At 40.6% G+C, this 14831-nt stretch overlaps 1 protein-coding gene across 1 annotated transcript in view; it reads left to right on the top strand.

Moving 5' to 3' along the window:
* Positions 1-3132: 3132 nt before the first annotated feature.
* LOC142384140 (1-phosphatidylinositol 4,5-bisphosphate phosphodiesterase zeta-1-like) overlaps positions 3133-14831 on the top strand; it is a 31958-nt gene continuing 20259 nt past the window's right edge. The window contains exons 1-7 of the mRNA XM_075470125.1: positions 3133-3322; positions 6110-6311; positions 8947-9091; positions 9409-9558; positions 11063-11260; positions 11435-11582; positions 12529-12645. Of these exons, the coding sequence (XP_075326240.1) occupies positions 3133-3322; positions 6110-6311; positions 8947-9091; positions 9409-9558; positions 11063-11260; positions 11435-11582; positions 12529-12645 (1150 nt within the window). The remainder of the gene's footprint in view (positions 3323-6109; positions 6312-8946; positions 9092-9408; positions 9559-11062; positions 11261-11434; positions 11583-12528; positions 12646-14831) is intronic.

Genomic DNA, 14831 nt, shown 5'->3' with positions numbered 1-14831 from the left:
AATTTATTTTCAAAGAAACTTGTAATACAAAAAATGTTACTGTTCATGGGTACTTTCATTGTGTACAGTTTCATTTTGATAGGAGTAAGGGGAAAAAACAGCCCCATTGAGGTGTATTGTTGCCTGGCCGTATTGGCATACATCCCAGATTCATGAGAATATAACATATTTCCCCAACTAGGATTTCTTAGGACTTTTAGTATGTTGTTCTGGACACCTCATAGAAATGATATAAGCTGAAAAAACTTCTTTTACAATTAGTTCGTCGTAAAATGCTACTTTGCCTGGACTAGTAGCCTGTAACTTTCGTTTAGACTGATTTAACATTCAGAGAATTTTGTCCCGGGCCCAGCCAAACCTGTCGGCGGCCCTGGATACACACGAGAGCAGAAACTAATACCGACAGCAACACACACAAACACACGCTGCCTCCAAATGATGCAAGCTACGCGTGGAGAAGGAGGGGCAGTGGTACAGAGACTGGGGCCATACGTGGGTCATCATGCTCACTGCCCAGGAATTATCACATCAAACTCATACGCCCAATGGTTCTGACAGACCCAAGCTCAAACCGTTAAAGCCTGGTGTAGGCAGAAATTACTGATGGCTTCGAGTGGGCAATGCCTATTGTTGTGCACTAAAGATTCATACCACACTAACAGTATTCAGATTTATACAGATAACCAGGGGGGGAAGCATTTGGCAAACCTGGTAAAAAGGCAGAATCATATAGTACATGCTGCAAGCTTCACCTGACATGCCCAGATCAGTTTTAACGATGTATTCACAATTTCATTCACTGTGGCTTTGAATGTTTTGAGGATGTAGACTTTATTTGACTGCTGAAAACAGTCTCTGGTGCCCTTCAGACTATCAGCAGTTATTTGCATGATGTATTCATGCAGCATCTCAGCGCTCCCCGTAGCACTTGTAGCACACTCTGGAGATGCCAGGGCTTTAATTTACCTTGCCGTTATAGGAAATTGTAAGCAAGAAGCCATTTGGCCCTGATCACACTGTGAAGAAAACAACACAACAGCCAAGGCCACACAGTTACACAATTGTCATATCTTATCAATATTTACAGAAGATAGACCATAGTTTTTTTTTTTTTGTAGGATCAGTTAGAGTAAATATGTAGTGTTAGAAATAATGGCAGTGGACAAAGTTTAGATTTTTCTCCCTTTGAATAGAATGAACAAAGTTGCAGATAAGTCTATAAAGATGTACTTAGTTGCAGCTTTGTTTTTTGTTAACTTTTTTAGTGTGTTAGCAGACTTACTGTTAACTTAAAAAGAATATTTTTCTTCTTTCATTTCTGTGATCAGGTAGGGAAGTAAAAGGTAATCTGATTTCAAAAAGGTGTAAAGTCAAAGATTGACAATTTTTTTCAACGTGTTGACCCGCACCAGACTGACGCTACAACGTGCATATTTTGCTTAGAATACTTGTTTAGAATACTTAACAATATAATGATCTTAGGACTTTTGTTGACATTTTTCCCAAATTAGTCTTCCATTTTCATTTTCATTTGGAGTTTGCACATATTCACTTGCTGTTTGATTAACTTTAAGTACCAAAGCTACATGGTTAGGTTTAGGAAAGGACTGTGGTTTGGTTTTAGATTGCTTTGCTAGGTTATGAAATAAGTTAGAGAATGACAATGATTACTCTATTGGCACATTTGGCAACTGAATTGGAAAGATGTGCACCACCTGACCTCTACAAACAACTTTGCAAAAAGCCATATCTCTAACAAGCTAAATATGAAATCTTAGTTAAGTGCTTTCTTGGGGTTCTGCTGTAGATTTGCCTTTCCCGTCCCATCAATATGTAAAAAATGTATCCAAAATATGAAAAGGAATCCTTATCCCCCTACCAGCCAACACCTTATAGGGTATTTGTTCACAAACTGTATTCTGTCTGTTTTTACCACATTTGCTGTTCACCCGTGAAAACATTACAGGTACACAGACACACGGTGAGTTCCAATCTTCCTTGCTAAAACTTCAAAGAAAGCTATTAGCAATGCATTTACCATCTTCAGGCTTTTTTTTTTTTTCCCAGACACACCATGTCTTTAGAATTGGAATGTTTGGTCACCATGGCAACAACTTTGTGTACGTCCCCAGAAACCTGCTGAAAAAAGTGTAATTATTAAGAGTTTTTTGATAAACTGGTGAGCTTCTGCTTATTTCCTTTCATATCCTTACTTCTCGGGGCCCAGAGACCATTTGTATTTCAGGTAGGCTGTTGTTTTCAAAGTACCTCATTGAGATTTCAGGAAATAGTTGAGTTGCATTCAAGCTAACTTACTGTGAGAGAGGCTTATTGGCTGTAAAATGTTAGTGTAATAACTGTTTTTCATCCATGTCTCATGTAAGATTGATGACTGTTCTTGGTCAGTTATTAGTCACCAGGGTCTAGTAAAGTTACTGCAGTCGTATAAATGGTTAATGAATTTGGAGGCAGGATTAGTTTCTTTGTGTTGCTCACACTCTGGAGACAGATGAGACCTGTGGGACACAGAGATAACAACACTGGCATATAGGCATAAGCCTGAACTGTGAAGGGCTGTAGAACAGAGACATGAAAGGTATGGAGGAAAAGTGACACACACACAAAGCCAGAGAAAGTCACAGGCACTTGTGTATCCCTTCCTGAGAGGAATGACAGGGAGAGGAAAGGGACTAACATGAGAAAGCTACACGGATTTTTTTTCTGTGGAGGGGCTGACAGGAAGGGGGAGCTTGGTTGGGTGCAAACATCCCAAACTTTCTTTCATTCTGTCTCATGCTGAGTTTGAAAAAGAAGTATTTCAACCATCCGCTCAGGTAAACACTGAGATCCATCTCAGGATTGACGTTTCTATTTGCTGTTTTCTGAATATTTTTAGCGAACAAGTGATGTGTTTTGTCTTTGAAACACAAGTTTTTCAAATACTATCACGATGACAACATAAAGACAGTATTAAGCCTCAAATGTACCTAAATTTAACACTTTCCTCCTTTTAACACATACCATGATAGATATCCAGTCTTGTAGAAAAACACAAGCCCTCCTTAGCTGAGGTTTCACAACCTCTCTGCATCAAGGAGGATTAATGGGATATTCTATTGTGTGCAGGACAAGATGAAGAGAAGCAAGCCCCCCTCGTCCAGAAGAGCTGAAATCCAGCTACTATATCAGAACTATGCAGCGGGCCTCCCTACTTTGCCTGCCTGTAGCCTCCTTAAGTTCCTCCACAAGGAGCAGATGGAGCTCACAGCAAATGAAGAGACAGTAGAGAGTCTGATTGACAGATATGAGATCGAAGAGACGGGTGAGTGAAGGGAGGGCTGTGTGCCTCGCCAGACTGTATGCTGCAAATCACTAGGGTTAAAAAAAGGACTCTATGCTGTACTATTACAGGTACACAATGATACTAATTTAGTTGTAACAGAAAATAAGGTCCAGTGATGTCTGGTCAAGATAATTGTTTGTCATGAGCCCAGGTACTGGAGGTTGAAATGAGGGTAAATGGCTCTTTACCGGACAGGTCGACACAATGTCACCTTAGGCTCAGAGCTCTGCAGGTTCATTTGCACCATCAAACATTGCACGACAGGGAAATTACACGTTCAAGTCTCACGACTAAAACTGCAAAAAATAAAGTATACCCTCTTCAATTCTAAGCTTTTACATACAGGACATAATAAAAACAAAAAAATCAAATGGCCTCGCCAAATGATAACAATACAAAAACAATCAAGGTTGAAGGTTGAGTTAACCATAAACTCCTCTGAATGCTTAAGTATTACTCGAGTCAAATGTGAGACCACCTGTCTGACAACTAAAGCTAGGCCGAAATTGGGTCATGCGACAGAAAAACTTTGCCAAGTACGCTAAGAAATATACAAAAGAATTGCTTAAAAAGAAAAAACAAAACAAACAGAACCAAAAAATAAAATCAAAGTGTTGCAAAGACCCAGTCAAAATCCAGACCTCAACTCATGAAATGCTCTGATGGGCATTTAAGCGAGCTGTGCATAAGCCTCCATGGGCTGAAATGCTGTTGAATCATAGGGTGCGTTTAGTTTTTCACATACTGCTTTTATATTTTGGCTTAGTTTTTGTTTAATGAATATTAACTCTGTGGGATTTCTTCTGAGGTTATATTTCCCAAACTTTCTATCTGATTGTGCTCAATTATATCCGAATAAATAAAGCCTTAGAACTGAAATAGGGTGCACTTTCTTTTTCACATAGCCAATATGGAGTGAAACGTGGTTTATATAGAAAAAACTATGGCTGATATTTAAGTTTTTTGCTTTTCAGATCTGGAATGCTGCGGAAACAGCATGCACTTTTTTAGGACTTTTTTTAAGCCCTTTTTTTTTATTTATGGCACAATGACAATTTATCAAAGAGAAATATTTACTGTTTTTGAAAACTATACGCTGACATTGTCTTTGACCAGCAACACTTGTCAAAGTAGTTGTGACAGTCATGTTTACCACTGAGTTACATCACCACCTCGGTTAACACTGTTTTGGAACAGAGGAGACTACTTTTACTGTTGAAAGAGTAAAACTGTGTGTGTGTTCCCATTCTTACTTGGAATAAGATTTGAACTACTCAACATTGCAGCATTTGATTTGTCATATTTCTCCATCTCAAATTCTGATTCATTAGAACACACGACAGCTTCCAACTTCACTTCAGATCATCAATATACGTTTGGCTGTTAATATATGTTTGTTTCTTTATTTTCATTTTCTTTGCATTTTAGCAATGAACAATGTCAATTAATGCTTTTTAGAAGTGTTTCTGAGATTATTCAATAAATTCATGATTGGACTTGCGCCACCCGAGAGCCTGAAGATCATAATCATTTAAAAATGTTTTTTATATTTTACCTCTGGTGAGATTTCTCCAACTTCTTTCATCATTTTAATGATACTCATTTTGCATTGAGAAACATCTCTGTTAAGTTGCTGAAATATTTATCTCTAACAGGGTGGTGAACAGTTCCACTTATACTTCTTAATGACTCAGACTCTCTGGGATGCTCTTTTTACATCCAATCATGTCAGTGATAGTTGGGACAAGTTTGAAATTTCCCAAAGTTTTTTGATCTTGTTGTTTCTATCAAATTCAAGGGTTATGTTTCAGTTTAAACATTTGATACGTTTCACCATTTCACTTGTCTTTGCAGTATTTTGAATTACTAGAAGGGTTAAAATGACTTGCAAATTGTTGCACTCCCACTTTTTTTGGGAAAATGGGCTTATGCCTGAATGCAGACAGAGTTTGAATATATCAAATCACGTCTAAACTGTGATTATTCCAAAGTGTTAATTGTAAAGGCAGCCGCTAAGGGTATAAATCGTCCGCAAGAGGGCCAAAGTAATAAATCTTTTGTGCAGCAAAAGTTTGACTTTCCCCAGCATAAAAGCCATAGGTCAAGAAAGTTTGGTAATGGTGGCCCACGTTCCAACATGTGTCACTCGGATGTGAGACTGAGCTAAAGAGCATAATACCAGGATTTTAGAAACTACTGCAAATTCAGTGTGCTCCTGGGGACTAGAACCAGATAGCATGGCATGTTTGGCTTAAACATGGCCCACATCTGCACTCTTCTTGGCCCACATTTGGCCTTGAAAGATAGTATTGACGAAGAGTGAGTGCAGCTGCCTAAACTCAGTTGCGTATCCACCAAACATGGCCCACATTTGCATTTTCTTTGGAAACTGGGCCACGTTTGTCCCACTCAATGTTTGTCAGTACCATTACACAGCCACGTGTGCCAAAAGTGGCGCAGATTAGGCTCAAGTTTGTCTGCAATCTTGATTCACTGTTAAAATATCACAGCACCACTTGAATGAAATGCCGCAAGATTTTATACAGACTTTTATAGTTCCAGCAGGATGATTTATAATGGTCACATTTGATTTGGAATCATAATTAAATCATCCACTATATCTATTAATCACAATATTTGTCACTCATTCGATTTGTTTTCTGTTACAACGCTAGGAACAGTATTTGCTTGAGCTGGCTGTTGTACTCCTCTTTATCGACTGCCGCTGACAGAGATTGTTCAGTCTGCTGCTTTCTCCTCTTCTAGCCATAGAAAGCAGGTCCATGACTTTTGAAGGATTCTTCAGATACATGGAGTCTAAAGACTGCTGCTTGTTCAGCCAGGCTCATACCTCAGTGTACCAAGATATGGGCCAGCCTCTCCACAGCTACTTCATCTCCTCATCACACAACACATACCTGACTGGAGATCAGCTAGTAGGAAAGAGCCACCTGGATGCCTACGTTTGGTAAGCAGTGTATACAGTACAGCTTGTGTTCTCTTATTCCACCCAACAAAGGACTGTGCAAAAGTTGTGGGGTCCTAAAGGTGTCTGAGGATATTCAGTTTGTTATGACTCAACCTTTGTGTTTGGGGTAATTGTGATGCCAATCAGATGCCTCTGTGTTAATCTAAACTTTCAAAAATTCCTGGAAGCTTTGCACATTTAAGTAAACAGTATTTGCATTGCTAGAATCATCTAATCCCGTACGATCAGTCGATCTGCTTTTGCTGTGGAAACACCACAAACAATTGTAAAGCCTTTTTAAAAAACACATGACCAGGATCTAGTCCTCAGATTATCATGTACTTCAAAACCTGCTTGCTTGTTATCTGCATACTGAATGCTTTGCTTCTCATTTCACTGACATGCTGATGTGCTGAGGCAGACAGCGATTCTGCTGTGGTGCCTTTGTGGGACAATGGAAGTGATTACAAAAAAAGCTGATGGCAGCAGAAGTTCAGTTTTTATGGATCTAGTTAATGTGCTGAATGCCCTGGTCAGCTGGTGGAGTGGAACCCATCAAACCCAGCGGCCTGGAAGCTCTGGTTCACTTTGATATTGAAACTCTTAGAAATTCTAAGCCCAACCATGTATTTTTGAAGACTAAACCTAACCAAATGAGAGCGGCAGCAAAGTAGAATTTGTAGATTTGTGATCGGTAAGATCAAGATCAGGTAGGATTTTTGCCATGCAAAACAACTTTATATTATGGTTATATTGTGGTTTGCGGAAATGTTACATTGTGAATTTTTTTCAAAGGAAACTTTTGCATTAAATCTTTGTTTCTTTTGGCACTATATTTTCCGGGTCAAAGAACATCAGTGGCAGTGAGTAGCAACTGTAAGCAATATCGACCTGTTTTTACTACTATTATGTCACTGCCAAAAAGGTCATTTTTACTATTACTGGGAGCAGATGTAGGTTGAAAATAAAAATTGTTTAGAAGCCACATTTTACAGCATTGATCACACAGGATGAATTGTGTGCATATGTTGGTTAATTTGCATTTTTAAGTTAATCTGTACGCATGAGACATGACTATAAAAGGCCAGCAGGAGAGCCCCTCATCACGATGCCACAGTAGTCACTCAGACAGGCTTGGCTCCCCTTACTAAAACATCAACTCTAAATCCTTTCTTTTTTTTTCTTGGAGGCTCTCTATTGTTGCCAAATAAATTTATAGCCCATCAATTTACAACCATAGATGTGTGCATAGATGTGTGCATTTAGTGTGCATAAATTGATAAAAACAAATGAATGTAAAATATGCTAATTGCTATACTAATTATGCTCATATACATAATATATATGGTCATGTACTGTTTTAAATGTAGTTAAAACAGGGCCTCAGATTCATCATCACCCCTGGATAATCACACCCTTCCCCTGCGCTTATCACTTTGACAAACAGAATTGCACTCAATAAAGTCTATGCTAACCCAGATTGTTAGCCCCGGAGCAAATTCCATTTGCGGCCGCTAGGGGCGTCTAGATTTCTAGGCTACCAGATTGTATCACCGGTACAGATCATGAAATTATCTTGTGACCCCGCCCACAGGGGTCCCGGTCCCCAAGGTTGAGAATCAATTCTCGAAATATAATGTTTTTCCCTTTTCAGCCACTCTGGATCTCTCTGTTTGTCAGCCCACTTGGGGAGGCTTACATCTCAATAAACCATCAAAAGAGCAAAAACACTTTTAAAAATTAGTTGTGTAGATGTATCAGAGAGTGACTTTTCTCTTTATTCATTTCCATCCTCTCTCTTTGTACTCTCATCTCTGATCGGTTTAGGCAGCAGATTAAAAAAAAAATCACTGGAAATCTTTCCTCAAATTGAAACACTGCCAAATATCTAAGTCACTTCTGTTCCCTTGACCGACTAAACCCAAAAGTGCACCCACAGTCTTCTAGCTTTATTTTTTTTTCTTAATTGTTTCCAACTAAACTGCATTGGATGTCCCACTTTGTGTCATTAATGTAAATTCCAGTCTGCGGTAACCCTTGGACAGAAAGCAAAAAGTTGAATATCTTTAAAAGTGGTTATAGTAAATTATCCTCTTATACTGAACTGAGTATATAAAGTCAAATACCCAACAAGACAATTGTAAGTAATATTTTGTGACTAAAGAGATCAACTTTACTGCACATCACCGTACTGATTTATAAAATGTGCTACAACACGCCAAGACAGCAGCTGTTTCCCCAAACACACATATGTGTCATTGCAGCTGCCATCATTTACGTATAAAACAGCAAGAGACCTGTCAGAGAAGCAGAAGCATTGCTGCGGAGAATATCTGGACAAAAAGAAAAGATGACTTTGTGTTAGCTTTGCCAAAAAATACATGACTTATTACTGTATAGTCTAGATACGCTTTGTAGAAATGTAAATGCATTGTGCATAAATGCGGTATTGTTAATTCAGTATAACGAAAGCATTTAACTGAATGAATGTAACTGTTTTTGCCTGTAAGGAAATAGTCGAGTTTAGTTCTTGAAACTCTTACAGAAGATTGTATTTATCACAGACTTGCGTCTGTCCATATGTCTGTGTTTACGTGTGTGTGTGTGTGTGTTTGTTTGCTTGTTTGTGGCACAGTGCTCTGAGAAAAGGCTGCCGCTGTTTGGAGATTGACTGTTGGGATGGTCCAGACATGGAGCCTGCAGTTTACCATGGCTACACCCTCACGACCAAGATACTTTTTAAGGACGTCATCACCACTGTGGCGCAACATGCCTTTGAGGTAACAGTATATAATTTGTTATATGTTTTGTATTTCCTCTTCAAGAGTAGTGCCCCGGGCACCTAACTCACTTGTGCCTCTGTGAGTGGCAGGAGTCCCAACTGAGATGTATTTGCTCTAATTAGTAACCTCTCTGATAGAAGTACCTCGCTCTCAAGCTGTCTTTGATGTGCTCTTTCAGGCCATTCTCTGTTTTTACACCCCACTGAGAGAGCAGTCAGGTGCATTCAGGTTGATGTTAATTGCTGAAAATGGAGACTTAATTGTTTCCCTTCTCTGCCTTGCATTCTCTTACTGGTGCGGTTACTTCCTGCCAGGTTTCTGTGTACCCAGTGATCCTGTCTTTGGAAAATCACTGCTGCCAGGAACAGCAGGAGGTCATGGCCCAGTACCTCATCTCTATTCTAGGGGACAAGCTGCTGACAACTCCCTTGGATCATTCAACAGGAGACCTCCCGAGCCCAAATGTAAGACTGAGAAGATGTGAGTGTTTGATGATGTGTGTAGTAAATGAGCAGAAGACTGAGTGTGTGCAGAGGCAGACGAATGCATATATAAATCATTATTGCCTGTCACAGAATAGCAACACAAGGAGAAAACAAGACCTTTTTGTCGTCACGGAGGGCCTCATTAGTCTCTTTCGGAGGCTAGCGCTTCTTGCTTTCGCTAGCACGTACTATAGGGGAAGAGGAAGTCTGCATTTGAAAGGCTCTATTAGGGAGTCAAAAAATCTGATGTTGCTGATTGTGGACATGTCCGTCACTTTGAGAGCGTTGAAGCACACAAGCTGCCTGTTGGGGTTCTGGTGTCTCCTCTGGAGGGATCTGTCTGCACTGATTACAGAGCCACCACAATGAAAGACACTGATACAGTCACTTCAGCTTAGTGAACATGATGAGTGGGATGTAGGTGTTTTTTTCTTATTTTTTCTCTGAATGTGCGTTGTCTTGTCTGAGGCTTTTCGCAGCCTCTGACTTCTGCTGTTTTAGGATTTCCTGCATAGAAAATAGCTGTGATTTCTCCTCACGGTGCGTCTTCCTCTGATAATTTTTTTATCTTTATGACTTGGGAAACGGCGGCTTCCATAGTATTCCTCAGCCTCATGGCTGCAGTGTGACTATTAATCCCTACAACATCAAACACTGAATCTGTTTTCATGTTTTGAATCATTTCAGTGTCACATTGTACTTTTTATGATTCTGAAAAAAGGTTTGATGATTTGTTTCAAACTGCTGATTGGCTAAGCATGTTTTTAAATGTACATGTACATTTAAATGTTTAAATGAAACATGGAAAAAAAACTGTCATGGTTCTATTTTTCCACTACCCAGTGTTACTGGAGAATTAGAAATGATTAACTTTACTTAACTAGCATGTTATTATGCTGCTTTATTCTATTTTCACTGTCAAAATGGGGAAAAACTTCCCTCAAGAACCACATGTGACCTCCTAAATTGGATAAATAAAAGCAAAACCTCTATTTTAGCTCCACAGAGCGTATAATTTTGTGTGACAGCGATAGAAATTGAAAAAGTGCAGTGAACCTGTGCCAAATGCAGCTACGAGGCTTGTAATTGTATATAATATGGTCTCCAAGATGTTGTTTATGTTGGTATATCTCTAATTACTTTGCATATTTTGCCTGTGCACACGGTATGCAACACTGCCTTGCTGTTGTGTGGCTCACCACGGAGAAAAAAGTTTTGCTTTTTTCTTGAACATATTGCCCCTCATTCGCAAAAGGCACAGACTTTGGATAGAACCAGCTGCTTGTTCCTTTTTTAAATTTTCTTCTTATCACTCCAGAGCTTGCGAATCTGTGAAGAAGAGCATCTTTGTTGAACTGTAGCAGGGGGGGGGGGGGGGGGGTCCAAGACTGCAGAGTGAATGTTGATACTTCAGTTATCCGTGATTAGGGAGTGTGTGCATTCTTTCACATGTGAATTCATTCTTGATTTGTGGGAATGCCAGGACCTCAAGTATAAGATCCTCATCAAGAATAAGAAGCTAAAGCCTCAGATTAAGACAGAGGACGCAGCAGGGGCAGAAGAAAGTGCAGATGAGGGCGGAGATGATTATGATGATGATGATGAGGAAGATGAGGAGGATGAGGATAATCAAACCAAAGCAAAATTCTGGTCTCCCAGAAAGGCAGGGTCAAAGAAGAAAGTAAGTCAGGGGTTTTCAGTCAGATTAAAGAGATTTTTCTCAGATGCAGGCTTGGATGAAATTATTTTTGAAATGAGGTCTGAAAGGTAAAGCTTTAAGTCTGATGACTTTTTCATTTTAAAGCTGTCTTTGATTTGTTGTCCCTGACCTAAACACGATGAGTAGAAGAAGAAGGTGGTGGTCGCCGAAGCTTTATCAGACCTGGTTGTATACACGAGGTCTGTCAAGTTCATTAGCTTCGATCACTCGAAGGACAATCAGAACTACTGTGAGAACACATCCATGGCAGAGAAGAAGGCTCGCAAGCTGGCCAAAGCTTCAGGTAAGAAGTTATTCGTTCATCTGAAATCACAAGACAAGGGAAGAATAACTTTGAAGTAATACATGTTGTTTAACTTCATGCTGACGATCCCAGCAGATTCAGTTGATATATCATCATAATGAGCACTCTGTGCCTTTTGGATACCACTATACTCAGCATTATAGACTTCCTTAATGGTGAAAACAAATTGAACGTGACATTTACAACATAAGGGAGTATCATTAGGGGCTCGATAGCACCAAGAACAGAAATCTGCCCAGCAGTCTTCCTGCTGTTGAAATGAAAAGAGCCCACACAGATTCAAATGAATGTGTATCATCATGCTGCTGCGCTGAAAAATACTGGAGAAATAGTGATGTAGAGAAATGAAATCTCTTCCTGCTTAGGCGGACTGACACTTTCCAGACGCACAGCCATGCTAGGAGCAGGCATGCTTGTGGGGCAAAGATTATAAAAGATAGATTAGTCTGGGTTTGAGCTGTAAAAATCTTGTAGTTACATTAAGCCCTGCAGGAAAAATGACTGTATACACATCCTAAAACTGTGTGCCAGCCTTTTGGTCCAGTAACCATGAAAAAGTATTCTTCCATCAGAAAAAATCCTGGTTATATTTCTTGGTAACCTCATACAGCTAGCACCTTGATGTGTCCTTCTCATTGGATTCTGTTTTTATTAGAAAAAAGCTGAAAATCGTATGTGTGATGTCAAGAACTTTCATCTGTCTAGTACCAAATTGAAAAATATAACTGTAACCGATAAAACGTGAGCATGTCCTTTCAGATAGACCTCAGTGCTTTCCCTGGATTATGACCACTGTGACTCAGGCAGATAGAATCAAATGTTCAATATCACAAAGATGCCAACTGGGAAGTTAATGTTCAGATAAATGGATGTGTATCGGAGGGAACATTTGGCCTTTGCCACATAGAAAGTGCTTCTCTTTCAGGTCCACATTTTGTTCGGCACAACCAGAGGTTCCTCAGCAGAATTTACCCAGCGGGCTCCAGAACGTCCTCCTCCAACTACAATCCTCAAGAGTTTTGGAACGTCGGCTCGCAGCTCGGTGAGTAAAAGGTCCCCCAGTCACAAACCTTTCCAAGGGGGGGGGGGTCCTCATTTACTGCTCCCATACCCACATGGATGTTTGTAATACACACGAATATACACACATTTATTTAAGCCAACCAAAACTGATTCTTGTGTCAGTAATATCAACAGGAATCGAAAGTTTCTGAGTCACACTGAACAACCAGCGTAATTTATTACTGCAGAAAAAAAGTGCAGTGCGGAAGTTAGGTTGCCAAACTTCAAAGGGGATTAACCTGAGCGTTTAAATTTGAGGACACAGCTTGAACACCTCCCCTGGCCCTTACTGCAGCCTCTCTGGATTGGTTTGCCCTCACATTCATACGTTTTGATTGCTTTAAAGGGATAGTTCGCCTTTTTTGACATGGAGCTGTATGACATCCCATATTAGCAATATCATTTATGAACATTGACTTACCCCCCTGCTGCGTCCTGTGAGCCGAGTTCCAGGCGAGTTTTGGCGCTGACGAAGGTAGTCCGGCTAGTTGGCTGGGGCTAAACAAAGCGTCTTGCTTCTCAAAACAATATGCGTTCAAAAGAGTAATATATTTGCATCACAAAATCGTTGTGCATGAAAAAGTCAGACCTCACATCGCTTGGCGCCATTTTTGCCTCCCTTGATATCAATGCGTCCAGCCACCTAGCGATAGCTGCATCTGTTACGGTGTTTACTGCTCGGAAGCAGGGGACTGCTCGGTCTGCTCTTCGGTCTGCACAGTTTACATTGGACGCATTGACAGGGGAGGCGAACTATCCCTTTAAAGGCCTACAGAAAGCTGACACTACACCCAATACATAATGATAATACATACACAGAGGAACAATAATGATCATTGGACTCTACACCAAAACATTTCATAAACGCATGAAATTTGCGATTTTGAATTTGCCGCTAGGAAACCTCCTAGAAAATCCGTGTGACGTCACAAGTGCATGGTTTTTCATGGCTGCCGTGTTGCCAATTTAGCGACTTTGTCAGAAGACAGAAGCACTGCAGGACGGCGGCAACCCGGCATACCGTCATTTCCTGTCAAAACGGCAGTTTCAAGCTAGCTACAATGAGGGTAGGTTCACTTCCTGTTTTCCCTATGATAAAAGGCAACGGGTATTTTATTTTGTCAAAATAACCGGAAGTGCGTTGCTCAATGCGGCTAGCTTTAGCAGCGCCGAATTCGTCGGAACAAAATGGTAAACAGCCGGTATTTTGTCAGGTTTTCAACACGTTGGGGATCTAAACGACTACTTTCTCACCTGAAAAGTTTCAAATGTTGCGGGGACAGAGGAAGCAGAGAGACCTGCGGTCTTGTGTCTGTGCCTCCCTGTCCGCCTGCCTCCTCTCTGGTGAAATCAGCCGGAGCCATCCCGCCGTGTTCAGCTCCCTGCGGTGCGGACACTCAGGGGGAATCCACCTGGCGGAGAGCGGACACACCGCGGGATGGTTGCCCTGAAATCAGCCGGCAGAGCGATCATCAAGAGCCCCGACGTGGACATGATCGCTCTGCCGGCTGATTTCCACACTCTCAGCTAGGTGGATTCCTGTCCGACCGCAGGTCTCTCTGCTTCCTCTGTCCCCGGTGGTGTGAGCTGCTGGTGCTGAGGGCAACACACGCACTTCGTACATCTACTTGCAATAAAAACTGCACTGAACCCAACGTTTTATATTTCCAAGCGATGTCCCGCGGCACACATCGAAATTTGCCGTGAAGAAGCTGTCCAGGTCTGGCAAACTGCTGGCTTCGCTACTAGAACTACTGGTATCAGACATGTTTATTGTTTATTGCACTTGTGACGTCACGCACCTGTCGTCGGTTTGCCAAAATTCGAATCAAAAGTGGTGATAGTTTATTGGGTCTAATCAGGACTATCCAGGGACCTAAAATTATTTTAAAATCATAAAATAATTCCATGGTATATAAGGAATCGATCTGCCATTTCAGTTTTGTGCAAAAAATCACCTTTCTGTAGGCCTTTAAGCTTTGTTGTAATATGACCAGAGCTCAGTTTTTCTGCCACTGTTATATTGCTGTATTTTTTTTTAAAAGTGAGACATGGCTGGTTCTTTAGTGTCTTTAGAGTCAAGCATGAACATCAGACTTCATCCACAGAAAGTAAACTGTGCTTCCCAGAGAAACTGTGCCTACAAAAAAAGATCAATGATAAATT

This window comes from Odontesthes bonariensis, chromosome 7, assembly GCF_027942865.1.
Source record: "Odontesthes bonariensis isolate fOdoBon6 chromosome 7, fOdoBon6.hap1, whole genome shotgun sequence".
Taxonomy (NCBI): domain Eukaryota; kingdom Metazoa; phylum Chordata; class Actinopteri; order Atheriniformes; family Atherinopsidae; genus Odontesthes; species Odontesthes bonariensis.
Note: the sequence above shows the minus strand (reverse complement) of the source record. Positions and strands in the feature narration are given on the sequence as shown.